The following is a 14,175-nucleotide window of genomic DNA, read 5'->3' on the forward strand; positions in this document are numbered from 1 at the left end:
TCCCCTCTTTCTCCTCACTTGTCAAGAGAAGACAACATTCTGTCCTTTACTTGCTCATCATACTGTCTACAGAACTTTTTATGAGGGACCCTGACACAGGCAGCTCCAGGGATACTGCTCTATAGAAAACAGAACAAAAAGGAAACACTGTGTATAAAAGGAAAGAATAGAGCACTCCTGCTTTTTAATACCAGGCTTTCTTTTTGTAGGTCTTTTGTCAGTGAAGGAGATGTATGGCCAGGTTCAGATGCCACGTGCATGCGCATGAATTTGAGAGCTACTGTTTAGGTGCCACAGCTCTGAGAGAACAGTTACCTTTCACAGCAGAGAAAGGTCCAGCAGTCCCAGCTAGCAGCTAACCTTGCCATACTGCTTTCCCATCAGCCCTTGGAGGATTACACAGCTTGCTTGGTTTCTTTGCCCTAGGTTCAGGTGTTTCTCAAGGATACTTGGATCAGTACTCTAAAGACTGCAGTAAAGAGCAACCTGAGAGATGCAGGCAAAGACTGGTACAACCTGGAACAGAGCCACTGGGATGTCTACCAGATGTCCAAACTCCATAAGCTCATGAAGCGCATCAAATTCATCCTTCAGGACTCTGTGCGCTATCTGGTCCAGAACTCGCTGATCAGCTTCACCCAGCTTTTGCTGGATGCTTGCCATGGTATCCTGAATTGCTCAGAGGACATGGAATGGGGAGATGACCTCATCAATAGTCCCTACAGGTAAGGAAGAGAGAGGGGAAAAAAAAGGATGGAAAGAGCAGGAAAGTGTAGTGCCATTGTCTTTCTAACTACTTTTTGCAAGCAAGCTTTGCACTGTATGGGGGCTTTAGGCTGGGCTGTTCCCCCCAGTCCTCCACCTGACACATTTGCTTGAGTCTGGAAGAATGACACAGAGCTGGCTGCTCTGTTACTACAGATTTCAAGTTGTTGTTAGTGATATGAAGCAGCCCATCAGAACCAAGGTCTGCTACTTTGACATACTGTTCTAAGGATTAGCCACTTCCAGCATTCTTGGGGGAGTAAATAATTACTACTAGCTTTTTTCTGGAGGCCAGGAAGAAGAACACAAGGAGGCATGGCTGCTTAATTCCATTCTTGGATTAAACCTCAAGAGTAGGATCTGGCCTGGGATCTCTAAAGAATACCACATTCCAGTTGTCACAGTGCCTAGAATTTTCTTCTGTTAGGTATTGTCCTTCATGGTATTAAAAAAGGAAGGTTTAGAATTTGAAAACAGGAAGAAAAGAAAAAAAAAAACCTGCCATTCACATGAGGCCTTTTACCTTGAAGTCAGTGGAAGTCTTGACACTGACTTCAGCTGATCCTAATCCATGCTGGCAACATACAAGATTGGGAGATCTTGTATTGGGAGATTGGAATATAACTTCCGGAAGGTACATTTTAAGGGTGTATTGGAGATGCTGAATGCCTGGTTTGAAGAGCATCTGCAATTTTTCTGTAAAGCAGCTCCAATTCTCAACATAAGGCTATGACTTTTGGGGATCCTGGTATGTCATGATTGACATTTCCTTCACCTTTGACAGACAAGAGGTCTCAAAGTCTTTACTGGTAAATTCAGAATGCAGTGTTTCATACCTTCATCTGCATGGGACAGTCCTCCTCTCCTCTGCTTTCCTTTCCTGTACAGTAGGCATTTTAGTAGCAGCACCAGAGCAATATAGTTGTGTGCCATTGTCTCAGAAAGCATCCCTGTTCTTCCTTATCTCTTCCCACTGCAGGCCTCAAAGGAATCCACTCTTTGTAACAGACCTTGTGCTAGACAGCAGTGGTGTTCACTTCAGCCCCCCTGTGGAGAGCTTTGAGAAGTCCCTCATTTCTCTGTTTGACAAGGGAATCCTGGTGACTCACACTGTCCCACAGCTGGAGAAGGTGAACGCTTCTGCATCAACAGTGATATAGCTGAGCAAGTCTTCTCAGTGCATTGCAGCTTGGCATTGGCACCCCTGAGCTTGTACTGAGGGAGAGATTTGCAGAAGTAGGTAGCTGGGAATCTGATGTAATTAATTTGAGCACAGCACTGTGCTAATGCGATCTATTCTGACAGGATTTCTTCAAGCTCCCCAAACCTGTAGCTATTTTATGTGGCTGCTATCTCTGCTTTGGGGCTGCAGGTTCTGTGGAGACATGTCCTAAGTAGCCTGGTTGCCTTAAGTGCATGGCAGCTGGTAAAAGTAGACTCATAAAGGAAATAGCACCTTTTCCAGTGCTGTCAGTCTGGTGCAGATCTCTTCTGCATGTGCATCCTTCTGCCTGTTACTGTGAAAGACCTGTCTCCCTAGATCCTCCTTCTTTTGGGGGCGGCAGTGTAAAACTGATAAAACAATTCCTGGCACAATGTAGAAGGATGGACTGTATGACTTCCCAAAGGTGCCACTAGTGATCATCTCACCCCTCTCCTGGGGAGGCATGGCTAGTTCTGCTAGTCCTGAAAGACCTCTCTCCTTCCTCTTCCAGTATGTTTTGGAGAATATACTTATCACAGACACACCCTTGCTGGACTCGGTGGGCTTGCATGAACCAGAAGTGGAAGAACTACGTGAGGCTATGCAGTCAGCCATTCAAAAGGCACTGATCCCTCTCCAAGCCTACGCCAAGAGATATGAGAAGTTCTTAGAGCTAAATAACAATGACATCCAGTATTTCCTAAGGTAAGTGGCTTCTGACAGAGGCACCTCTAACCCAAATGGCAAACTTTTTCAGAAGCTGTTGTGTGGATGTGTGTGAGAATGCGGGACCTGTTCTGAGGCCATGAATGTGTGTGACGTGCCTCAGATGTGAGATCAGGCATCCATCAGAGGCAGCCTTCAGCCATGGGCAATGGTCCATGCTTTTAGAGGACATTGGTGGTGGCAGTGAGAATTTCTTCCTGCCTCTGACAGCAGTCACATTCCTGTCATGTTTGTAAGTGAAATTGGAGATATTAATGGTCCTAAAAGTGACTCATCCTGTTTGAAAATCCAGTTAGCATACTTGACTCTGACCTCCTTCAAATAGCATCTGTTCAGGCTGATAACACTCTGTAGAAAGTAATGGGGTTTTTTTGTTTCAGCCTGATTGTTTTCACTGCCAAAACTCTTTGCACCTATGCTGTCCTTTAGCCTCTGTTACTTTAATGGTCTTCATTTTAGGCCTCATGGTTTCTGCAAACAGCTTAATCAGTTTACAAATCCCATCTGACAAATTCCTGTCTCTTCCCAGAACACACTGAAGTGCCTGCCCACCCCCAGGGTGCCGCCTGATCTTGCCCTATTTACACCAGTGCTTTCATTTTGTCTCTCCTCTTGCCTTATTACCTCTTTCATCTCTTTCTTTCAGGTCTTTTCTGCAGCTAAAATATTTTGTGTTCTTACTGCACTCCACAGCTATTGTGCTCTAAGACCTGTTGTAGATTTGGGTCTGTCCCTTCCCTTGCTCCCCAATAATATTCCTCAGCTACGTACCAGTTCCGTGTCTTCTCATATACATCTTCTGAAACTGGGGACCTGTCTACACCACTACGTGGGTATAGCTGCAGTGCAGGTAGGCATAGGCAGCATGGCTTCATCTGCTTGGCGTTGGTAATCATAGCAGTGAAGACACTGAAGCAGAGCCTTCAGTGGAGGCTGATCACCCAAATAGATGGACTTCACATGGGATGTCTTTGCTACTATAACTTCCCATGCTCAGTTAAAGCTTGCACTCATGTACTTGACTTATACAAACACTCCTCACTTCCTATGTAGGCATATCTTTGGTTGTAAGGTGTAGAAGGCATTGGTACCCTCTCAGTCTGTGCTTGCAGGAAGTTCTGTACATTCGAATAGATGCATGTTTTAATAACAGTAAACATACTCATTATTAATTTAATGTCTTGATCCTTTGGGCAGACACACCTGGACATCCTACCAACAGCCTGGATGCTGAAATAATCTTAAGGTCTATGTTACCTTTTTTTTTGGTGGTGTTTTTATTTACAGAGACTATGAAGAGCAATGTCCATCTGCTCAGGAGGTGATGAATATAGTAAATATGCAGTTGTCTGAAAAAGAGAACCTGGACAACACTCTACCTAGTTCTATTGTCATTGGTCCCTTCCACGTCAGCGTAGAAGGTGTTAAGCAAAATCTGTCTGAAAAATACAAAGCACTTGCCACTTCCATGTTGGACATACTGGCTAAAAACCTCCATTTGCAGGTGGAGAATGTAAGTTACCTGGTTCAATAGATTATCTGTCAGTGTCTTATCTTGTTCTTCTGCTTTTGAAGTTGCTGTGTTTGTGAAATGACCAAAAGACAGCAACTGAGGCCACATTAATGAGAACGTTCTAAAGACTGCATCGGAGTGATTATTTAAAAAAATTACTAGAGGGGAGGTATGCAGACTCAACCAAATCAAGTATTAAATATACTTAATAAATTTTGTGCCTGAAAGCTGTATCTTTTGAGACTAAATTCTTCAAGACTCTGCCATCTTGTAAAAATGTGTTGGTAGATTGAGATGATCTGCCTAGTAGACAACTGGAAGGTCCTTCTGCTTGCTCTGAGGATAACTGGAATATAGACAATTGTATCTGCCAGAGGGTTGTCTATATCTGTTATTGTCATCATTTCAACTACATACCTGCGCTTCCGCTTCCTCTTTTTTTGGCAGTCTCATTCCATTTGAGCTCAATTGAGATGGATGGAGAAAGACTGTGGAAAGACAAAGACAGAACAGGACTGTATACTCATTACTTTAGACCACCTTCAGAATGGGAAGTGGGTGGATCATGGCAGGTTTTCCAGTTTGCCCATTAGCAATTAATGACTTTTTGATGGTCTTTTCTCTGCTGTGTTCTCCCGCAGATCTGTGATGCATATAAAGCCGTCAGCTGCAAAATGCATGAAAAACCAAACAGTATCGAGGAGCTGGCTGAGCTGCGGGAGTGGATGAAGGGAGTACCCGAGCAGCTGGCTGTGCAGGAGGTAGGGCATGGTCTTCTTATGGACAGGGGACACCAAGGGAAGGGAGGAGGAAATTTGTCAATGCAATGTGTGGTGTCTCAGAAGCAGAACTCCAATTTTTCACTTGGATGTCTTTGTATGCAATGCCATAAGATTCCTGGCTTTGTATTTTTGTAATTCCTAAGATCTGTATTTTTAAATATACATATCATGAATTTAAATATCTATGCAAAACAAAATAGCAGTTAAAAATCTTGCCTAAAAGACTTTTGTATGCTTTTTGCTACCTTCATGATCCATTCTGCATTTGTGTATTGAATAGCTGTCTTCTAAAAATGAATGTTGTTTTCAAGAAAATACTTCTGCTACCAAATGCTCATATTGCTGTTAACGTATTTCTTCTAATAGGACATTCTAGTGCTGAGTTATTTGAAAGTTATTTGAAGTGTAGGTCTTCTCCCAGCTGAATAAATGGGGAACAAAGGCATCAAGCTGTAAGCTGACTTGTCCATGCCAAGGAAAGAACCTGAAGGATAACCCAAAACACTCCATTTCTGTCCAGCACTTTATCCACTAGGTCATCCTTCTTTTCATTCATGTAGACCAGAGCGTGATGATGGAATGATCATTCTCAGAACAAGGGGTTGTAAATCCATTCCCACTGTTCACACAGCAGAGAAGTAGCCTACATCTCATTAAGCTTGTGTTACTAACACCCTTCAAAGGCACCTCATGAAAATGAGGTATACGCCAAAGAGTTGGAATCAGTATGGTCTAAAGGTGTCTTTTTTTTTTTGTCTCTTTCTCTCACCCTGTGCAGGAACTGATTCGTGAAGTCATGGAAGATTACAAGGTCATGGAGGAATTCCTTTACAATCTTACCAAGGAAGATTTCAATGACAAGTGAGCACAAGGCATTTCTCCCACTGTCAAAGTGGGACATTTTGCAGCAATTACCATTCTCAGTGCTTCAGGGGCTATGTGTCTATCAAGGGCTCCAGCAGAACTTTTAAGTGCCTCTCTGGCTATATAAGCACTGAATTCTTGAAATGAAGTTTATAGAGAAGATGCGTGGGTTCATGCTGCCTTCTGGCCTGGGGCAAGGCAAACTGGTAGCTATTAACCTGTTTAACGTATTAAAGCTCTTTTCTCTTTTTTTTTTGGAGACATTTGCAAGGTCTGAAAGTGCACAGTTTAGTCTGTGTCTGAAACTGAATGCACACTTCAAGGCAGAAACACTCCCAGGGTTTTCTTAGGACTAGGAACATGAACCCTGTATTATTATTGCATTTCTTTCCCATGCAGTCTCCTCTTAGTTTTATCCTTGGCTATGTTATTCAGATTGGGGCCTGACTATGCCCCAGTAGCAGAGTCAGCTCATAAACACAGCTACACAGCTTCTAAAGTTAGCTCAGCTCTGGAAGCACCTCTCATATCACATGGACTTGGTCCAGTGTGTCTGCAACCTGAGTGAGCCTCTGCAGAGTGTTCCTGAAACTAGAAATATGGGACACATAGTGCAAATACCCCCCGGAAGCTGCAGGAAAGCAGCTCAGCTCTAGGACAGCTTAGCACAGATGTAGCTGAATGCTCACTCACCAGACCTGGCACATGCAGAACTAGGAGAATGCTGCATCCCCAGGCGCTGGGAGGGGCGTGACCTCGAGCATAATGCTGCAAAGCTCGTATCTGGCATTGCACACAGCCTAACAAGTTCAAATGGAGTAATGGGTGGGCTACAGCTGAGCAAGAACCAAGAAACCTGCCTTGGCATGAGCAGCCACTTTGTGCAGCCTTTCCTGTGTCTGCATTGCACCCCCCAGGGCGCTCTGCAGAAGCCTTGCTATCCAGGGCTTCGCTGTATCTGGGTTACCCTGGCCCCTCACTGCCCTGCTTAACAGGAGACTGGCGTTTTCAGTAGCCCTGAAAAGCCACAAGCCAAGACTCTGACCCCATTTTTTTCAGTTCCTTGTGAATACATTCAAAGACAGACATTCCCTCTGGATGCCAACTGTTATTTTGCCGTCTCCTAGCTTTTCAGCAACATACTGGATTTGTTCCTTTTAAAAAGGCCCTCCACTTCTCCCCAGCCCTCTCCATTTGAATAGCCTAGTCACAAGGACTGCGTATCAACAAGACAAGCTGGAAAAAAAATGTTTTGTTGAAACCACATGTGTTTCTGTTGTAAAGCTTCCTTGTTTGGTGGGAGTTGGCTTTCTCATTCTGTTATTTTCAGCATTTCAAACACATGCTCAAAAAGCTTCTCTCTCCCCCCCTTTTTTTTTTTGTTTGGTTTGTTATATCATGTGAGTGCAGGTGGGCAGCAAGTTACTGGCCGCTGAAAATAACTATGCAAGCTGAGTCAATTCGGCTCCAGCACCTGGAGGATGAAGACAAATTTCGCAAAATCCAGGTCATAGATCAGAATGGCTTTCAAGACAAACTGGAAGAGATGCAGGTATTAAGCCTCTGACAATAAACTGTCCAGAAAAGGGGACCTTGAAACTCTTGTGGTCAGCCAGGTGGGAAACTTTCAGATGAGATTTTAGTCAGATGAGTTTTTAGTTCAATGTATTGTTGGACCAAAAATTATCACACACACACCCTGTTGTTTTATTTTGATTGAGAATTCCATTTTTTTGTGAAAGACAATACTCTTTGCAGAAATACTGATTTTTCACTGGGAAGGTGTGTTCAACGTGATACAATATTCTGATTCTTGGTGCTTAGGCAACACATGCACCTCCTTTTTCTTTCTTGTGTACTCTGTTCCCTGTAGAGCTGACATTGAGGGGGAAAAAATACAGCATTCAGTCATGGAACTTATCTCATGTGAAAGACCCTAAAACAATAGCAGAGTTTTGGAGCTGAGATACCTCTGGTTTCTGCTGAAACAGTTTTAATTTTATTTTTCACCAAAAAGTCTTAAATACAGAAAAAATTTGCCGTACTGGAAAGGCTGTAATCAGTGACCTAGGTTACGTTGGAAATAGCCTTCCAAAATGATAATACCCAGCATGGGTTTTTAAAAAAAAAAAAAAAAAGCCATGCCAAATAAACAAGCAAAACCAAACCACCAAACCAAAACAGAAAAGTTATTAGAGAAGTTCTGGACATGTGTTGTTAAAAAATTCTTGGAAACAAACTGCGTGACCTAGTAGAACTATAATTTTCACTTCACTGATTCCATAACTAATGACAGTATAAATTCAGTAGCAAGAAATTTGGGTGCAGACTGATAGCTCCTACTCCTCAGGGGTTAACTATTGTCACAAAGATGAAAAGCAGCTGGTCATCACATTTGCACTTTCAACCACCTGAGCAGTGGTAATTGCTTCTCCTCACCACTTTCATTGTGGTCTAAACAGAAGTGGAATTGGATTGGGGGAGGTGAAATTGTGAGCATAAAAATCTTGCCTTTGAATATAACAAAGAGAACACCAGGAAGCTGAGATCTCCAGAGGCACCACTCAGCTTCAGAGCCACACCTCATGCCTGCCTTTTCTCTTCCAGCTGACTGTAGGTGGATTTTCCATCCAGAAGGACGTTAACCAAGCTCATGAGTTGGCTAACAAAGCAAGGGAGGTCAGGAAGCAGCTGGAGGAGCTTCAGAATTTGGCAATTCTCTACAACAACAGGGAAAGAATCTTCGGGATGAAAGTTACTAATGTAAGTATCAGGTCCTGTACCTACAGGACCCTAATCTTTGTTGGGCCTTCTAGGTGGTAGGTAGAGCAAATAATGAGACACAGTTCCTCAGGAAGGAATCCTTCATGCTCTTTCAGTTTATGTGATGAACTGCTCTGCGGTCCTGTAGAGTGACCACACTGCTCCGTCACTCCACTGCTGCAGAAGAGCTGATCCCAGGCGAATGTGGAAGGCTGTTTATGGGCCTGATATTGCCACTTCTGTGAGAGACTTTGGGTGCCCCGTCTGAGTGATGTTAATGAGGAGGAAGGGGATGGGGAAGGTCTTGAAGTTAAGATTCATCAATTTCTGTAAGGCTGTTACTGCAGTTATACAGGTGTGAATGAGAGTGGTTGCATTGTGGTGCGCAGGCAGCTGGCTGGGCTCAGAGTGTAGCATGTTCTCCTAAGGCAAGGGTTTATATAGTTGCAAACACTAATTTTGCCTGTAGCTGTTCAGCTGCCAATGAATCATTGTCATCCACGTCCAGCCTAGTCTGGCTGCAGAGTAGAAGCGGAGCTCACGTGATCCTTTCCTGCCTCTCGGTCTATGGTTACTTCTTCACTGTAAGAAGCTAAGTTTCTATATAATGTGCCCTGTGTTCTTTCACTGATTGTGTGTGAACTGCCCATCAAAATCTCCTCATTCTGCAGCAAAGCATTTGTAGAGGCAAGTGGAGGGAGTGCTTTCCGTGCCAGACATGTGGTGCAGGCACAGCTCCACTGGATGCATTTTGGCCTGAATGTGTAAAGCCCAGCTCTGCTAGTTGCTCTCCCTTGGAATCTATATAGTGGTCCTGGGAGAAGGCAGTCCGATACGTCTTCTAGAAGTACATGTTTTCTCATTGCTTGCTTGAGATTCAAAAAAGAATTCTGCCTTTTTTGGCCTTTTGATATGCAAGCTGTCATCCAGAGGAGAATACACTTGTTGCTTATGCTTGCTTTTTCTCTCTTTCCAAAGTACAGTAAGCTATCCAGGATGGTTAAGGACTTCCAGCCATACTATGATCTCTGGACTACAGTGTCAGATTGGATACAGTGGTATGAGAGCTGGATGAATGATCCTCTTGTGGAAATTGAGGCTGAGCAGCTAGAAAAGAATGTCAGTGACTCTTTTAAGACAATGCAGAGATGCGTGAAGCAGTTCAAGGATTCACCAGGTAGATATACAGTCTGGGGAAAGGAAGTTGGTGCATATCAACATTTTGATGTGAGGCATGTCACAGAGTGCTCTGAACAGGGATTGTCAGGATGTCATATGGATGTGTTGTGTTTATTAGAGCCAGCTGAGAAAATGCTAGCAAAGTTATTTTCCACTTTTTTTCTGGAACTATGATGATTCATGTCTAGATACTAGTTTGCTGCTTGAAGTACCAGTTTGGCATGAAAACAACCAGGTTGCAAATCCCTTTTATACCTAATTCCCAAGACAGTACTGAGATAAAAGCCACCCTCTTATGTTGCAGTTAATATTTATTTGTTTATATAAAGTAAAATAATCCAGACTAGTCATAGAGAATTACTATATAGTCCAGTGGCTAGACATGTGGATTTAAGCCCTTATGCAAGTCAGGCAGCAAAGGAAGTTGAATCTGGGTCTTCCAGGTGCTGTTTTCTTGGCCAATCTTATTTTCTCTGTTGGCCAATGAATTTAATGGAAAGCCAGAAGAGATTTTGATTTTGTTACGAATAAAATGAAATTGCAAAATCTGGAAATGATCTGTGGAATGTAATAGCCGTTTTCCTTCCTGCCTGAATGTGTGTAAAGTTTAGATGATCGCATCCAGCCCTTGGAATTCACGTGAGGGTCTTTTAATCGTGGTTCCTAGTAAAGCTGGAATTGACACTTCAGTTGTAGCTTAACTTCCCATTCCATGATTTTCAGAGCTGTGTTGGTCATTCTTTAGAGCTAATTCTAAAATCTCCTGCCAGATGGCTTAGATTGAAATATATTTTGCAGTGGGAGATTTTTGATTCATCCTTTTTAACTTGAACTCGCTTTTAAACAATGCCATGAATCAGCCCCAATGGAGGAGGTGATGAGTGGATGCGTGAGTAACTATGAATCATTATGGTAAACAGAAATACTAAGAATACCTGCTCATATTCATTGCAATATTCCCTGGCACCTGGTAAAATACATGCTTCGTCCTTGAGTCTACCTTGTCTTTGCATATGACCCAGCAGGGAGCGTGAGGTGCAGTGCAACCACACAGGGTGCAATAAAAGGAGGCACACGCTGTAGCCAGATTTTGGAAAGGAAGCAAGTCCCATTTTTTTTGCCTGTCCATTGCTTTACTCGCAATAGCACAAGCTGAAAAAGGGCAGGATGTGAACAGTGTAGAGACGTGGGCTTCCAGCTTGCCCCTAGAGAGCAAAGCCCTTTCCTTGACTTTGTCCTTCCTATGAGGCAGAAGTACCTTTGGCTCTAGTGTGGCCACAGGCTGGCAGGGCCTCTCCTGCATGTTTTCCATTTCCATAGCTGGCTGTGATCCTAGCCTACTTCTAGCTCCTATGTATAGTGCCCATCTTCTGTTTAGGATGACCTGAGCTGGTATGTGAGATAACTTACAGCCTGATCTTGTTAAGAAAGTGAAGATCTTGGAACGATGACTGGATCTTCTAAAATACCTGTTGGCAGATGGGGCTTCATCGTGCTTGGGCCCATATTAAGGAATTAAATTTGTTTGCTTCTTGTCTTCCAGTGAGCTCTAGATTAAGGCACGCTTCTGCTTAGCATGGACTTGCCTGTAACAGACTTTAGGCTAATAGGCAGGTCTGTTTCGGGGAGTGGGCTTGAATCCTTGCTTAGTAGCTGTGTAGAGAGCACCTTTGTGTCCTCATTACTTCATCCTGCATTTTCCAGTGCTCTCTCCTGCTGTTTACCTACCCCATACCATGTGTCTACAAACAAAAGGCTTTAGATAACTTCTAGGAAGTTCCTTAAGTCAACTTCTTCACACACTGTTGTTGCTGATGTTCTTCTGTTTCTTTCCCTGAAAGCCTGCCAGGGTGTGGCAATGGAGTTTCGAGACAAGATTGAAGAATTCAGACTATACATCCCCTTAATTCAAGGGCTGCGCAATCCTGGTATGAGAAACCGGCACTGGGAGATGCTGTCAGAAGATATTAACATCGATATCAAGCTAGAACCCAATCTGACAGTCGGTCGCTGCTTGGACATGAACCTGCTGGACCATATCGAGAGCATTACCAAAGTAGCTGAGATAGCTGGCAAGGAATACGCCATTGAGAATGTGAGGAGAGAGGGACTTGCTATGTCTTTGGTTGCTTCTCAAATATGTTTCTGCTGAGCAGGCAGTCACTGCCTTGGGTCATGTTCCTGTTGTCCCAGAGCATTAGACACATTCTGCAGCACAAGTAAAAAGGCTGCTGTCCTTAGAGAGGGGAGCAATGGCCATGCAAATGAGTTCACACACTAGAAGAAGTCATTTCGCCTTGCATAGAATTTACAGTTGTAACATAACAGCGCTGCCTGATGGTTATGCTGATCCACTGGTTGGGTCTCACACCTCAGTGTGGGATTAGTAACTGTTTAAGTTTAAAATAACTTGATTGTCTGCATTCTGCCATTCAAACGTTATGTCAGGGAGGTCAGCTGTGACTGGAAATGGAGGTGGCAAATCCTTTAACACAGTAAACCTGCAGGGAAGGCTTGCTGGCTTTTGGAGATTCATGGGTTAGATAGTCTTTCAGCTTTGGTTCACCAGTTCAGATGTGACCTAAGATGGTTTTGATTGAAAGTCATTACCTTCTGGCAGCTTTTGTTCTCTGAAATCTCAGGCGAGTTCCCAATGGATAGCTATGCCTTTCACAAAGCCATTGTTAACCATAATCATTAATAGGTACTTTGCTGGCAGCCTCTGTGCATCTAGTAGCATAAATGGGCCTGGAGATGAAATTGCCCTTTTTTCCCCTCAAGGTTTTCCTTTCAGGACACTGTTGAGGCAATGCAGAGGAAACATGCTGTTGCCGAGTGTGTCATGCATTGAATACACACCTGCAGTTTTCAGTGGAATCCAAGAGCAAAAATCTGTCACTTGCTAGAGGGAGGCATTAAGAGAGTTGTGGAAGCTGGGATAACCATTGCACAGGTTGTATCTGAAAATTAAATTGCTTGTCTTTCTGTTCCAGGCACTTAACAAGATGGCGAGTGAATGGAACTCCGTTTTATTTACTGTGATGCTTTACAAAGACACAGATACCTTTATTCTGAAAAACACCGAAGAAGCTTCTCAGCTCCTAGATGATCACATTGTCATGATTCAGAGCATGTCCTTCTCACCGTTCAAGAAACCTTTTGAGGAAAGGATGAACACATGGGAAAATAAGCTGAAGATGACACAGGTATTGGTTTCTTACCTGCACTCGTGTGGTAAAGGCAGGCAGCTGGGCTGTGCTGCCATGCTTGAACATGGACACTGTGCAGTTGCTGCTAAGGAACTGGGAGGACAACTATCAAGAGAATGTCAGTCTTTATTTACGTCCTTTAGGGAGGAAGAGGGCCTGTCAAAACCCTCTGACTCTAGTAGAAGAGGGGATAAACTCAGAGCCTTTTTCTGCAAACAGCAGTGATGAAATCCCAGCTCTTTTGTTGTCTATTGCAACACCTTTTGGTGGGGCCAGGACTCTCCCGCTTCTGTGAATAGTCCTACTGGCATCTCTAATCATATTATACTAAGTGGACCTTACAGATTCTTACAGGTCCTGTGAAATCCATGCTAATCATTCACATCTCAGTGTAGGAAAGCACGTGGAAGCCTGCTGTTTAGAGCAAGATCTGGCAGACTGTGCGAGCACTTCTTCATCAGACCAGAGCCTGAATGCTCAGCACCCAGCAGGACTCAGCCAGCAGAATAGCGTTTTGCTGCAGGAGGAAAAATTCCAATACAAGTATCTGTCTGGAGAACTCTGTGTAAATGCTGGTGTTTGATGCACAGCACCATTGTTATCTGTTATTCATAACTACCTTACTCTGTTTATTGGTTCTTATCATCTGAGTGTGCTTAGGCCACAGGCTGCCAGAGTGCTAGTCTTGTCTCATGAGGATACAGAACTGCTACTCTGAGCCCTAAGGCATTAGGTGACATGGGGAAATTCAGTTATTTACTGTGTGTTTTTGGCTGTGATGTTGTTCATGTTTTCACCCTGCCTTTCCTACCCCTTCTTTTGATTGCATTCATTCCTGTCACTAAAGGCCCATGAATCCGCTTCTGGGAAGTGGCTTAACAGGGTTAGCTGATGGAGTATGGCAAACACCATTGTCTGTATTACTGAAAAACCCCACCTCTTTGCTAGGTCAAGTGCCCTGTGCTCAGGGAATGGTATATAGTGCCGTGTGTCTAAGGCAGTCTGAGAGGGAGTCATACACTTAAGCTGCTTTGCAGTGTTGGGCAGGTTCCCCATACCTTCCAATCTCCATGCCTGAAAATGGAGGAGGAGGATGTTCTTCCAACCTAATTTCTCTTGCTCCTTTGAATGCCTGACAAACAGCGTTTCCCATCTGGTGTCTAACTTTAA

General features: G+C 43.7%; 1 protein-coding gene across 1 annotated transcript in view; it reads left to right on the plus strand.

Annotated features, from left to right (window-relative positions):
- The window catches only part of DNAH1 (dynein axonemal heavy chain 1), a 72,318-nt gene that overhangs the window by 10,544 nt on the left and 47,599 nt on the right, over nt 1-14,175 (plus strand). The window contains exons 10-20 of the mRNA XM_059823373.1: nt 427-725; nt 1,745-1,895; nt 2,481-2,674; nt 3,983-4,208; nt 4,850-4,969; nt 5,769-5,851; nt 7,265-7,406; nt 8,462-8,617; nt 9,596-9,794; nt 11,638-11,891; nt 12,790-13,002. Of these exons, the coding sequence (XP_059679356.1) occupies nt 427-725; nt 1,745-1,895; nt 2,481-2,674; nt 3,983-4,208; nt 4,850-4,969; nt 5,769-5,851; nt 7,265-7,406; nt 8,462-8,617; nt 9,596-9,794; nt 11,638-11,891; nt 12,790-13,002 (2,037 nt within the window). The remainder of the gene's footprint in view (nt 1-426; nt 726-1,744; nt 1,896-2,480; nt 2,675-3,982; nt 4,209-4,849; nt 4,970-5,768; nt 5,852-7,264; nt 7,407-8,461; nt 8,618-9,595; nt 9,795-11,637; nt 11,892-12,789; nt 13,003-14,175) is intronic.

The sequence above is a fragment of the Gavia stellata genome, chromosome 12 (assembly GCF_030936135.1).
Source record: "Gavia stellata isolate bGavSte3 chromosome 12, bGavSte3.hap2, whole genome shotgun sequence".
NCBI lineage: Eukaryota > Metazoa > Chordata > Aves > Gaviiformes > Gaviidae > Gavia > Gavia stellata.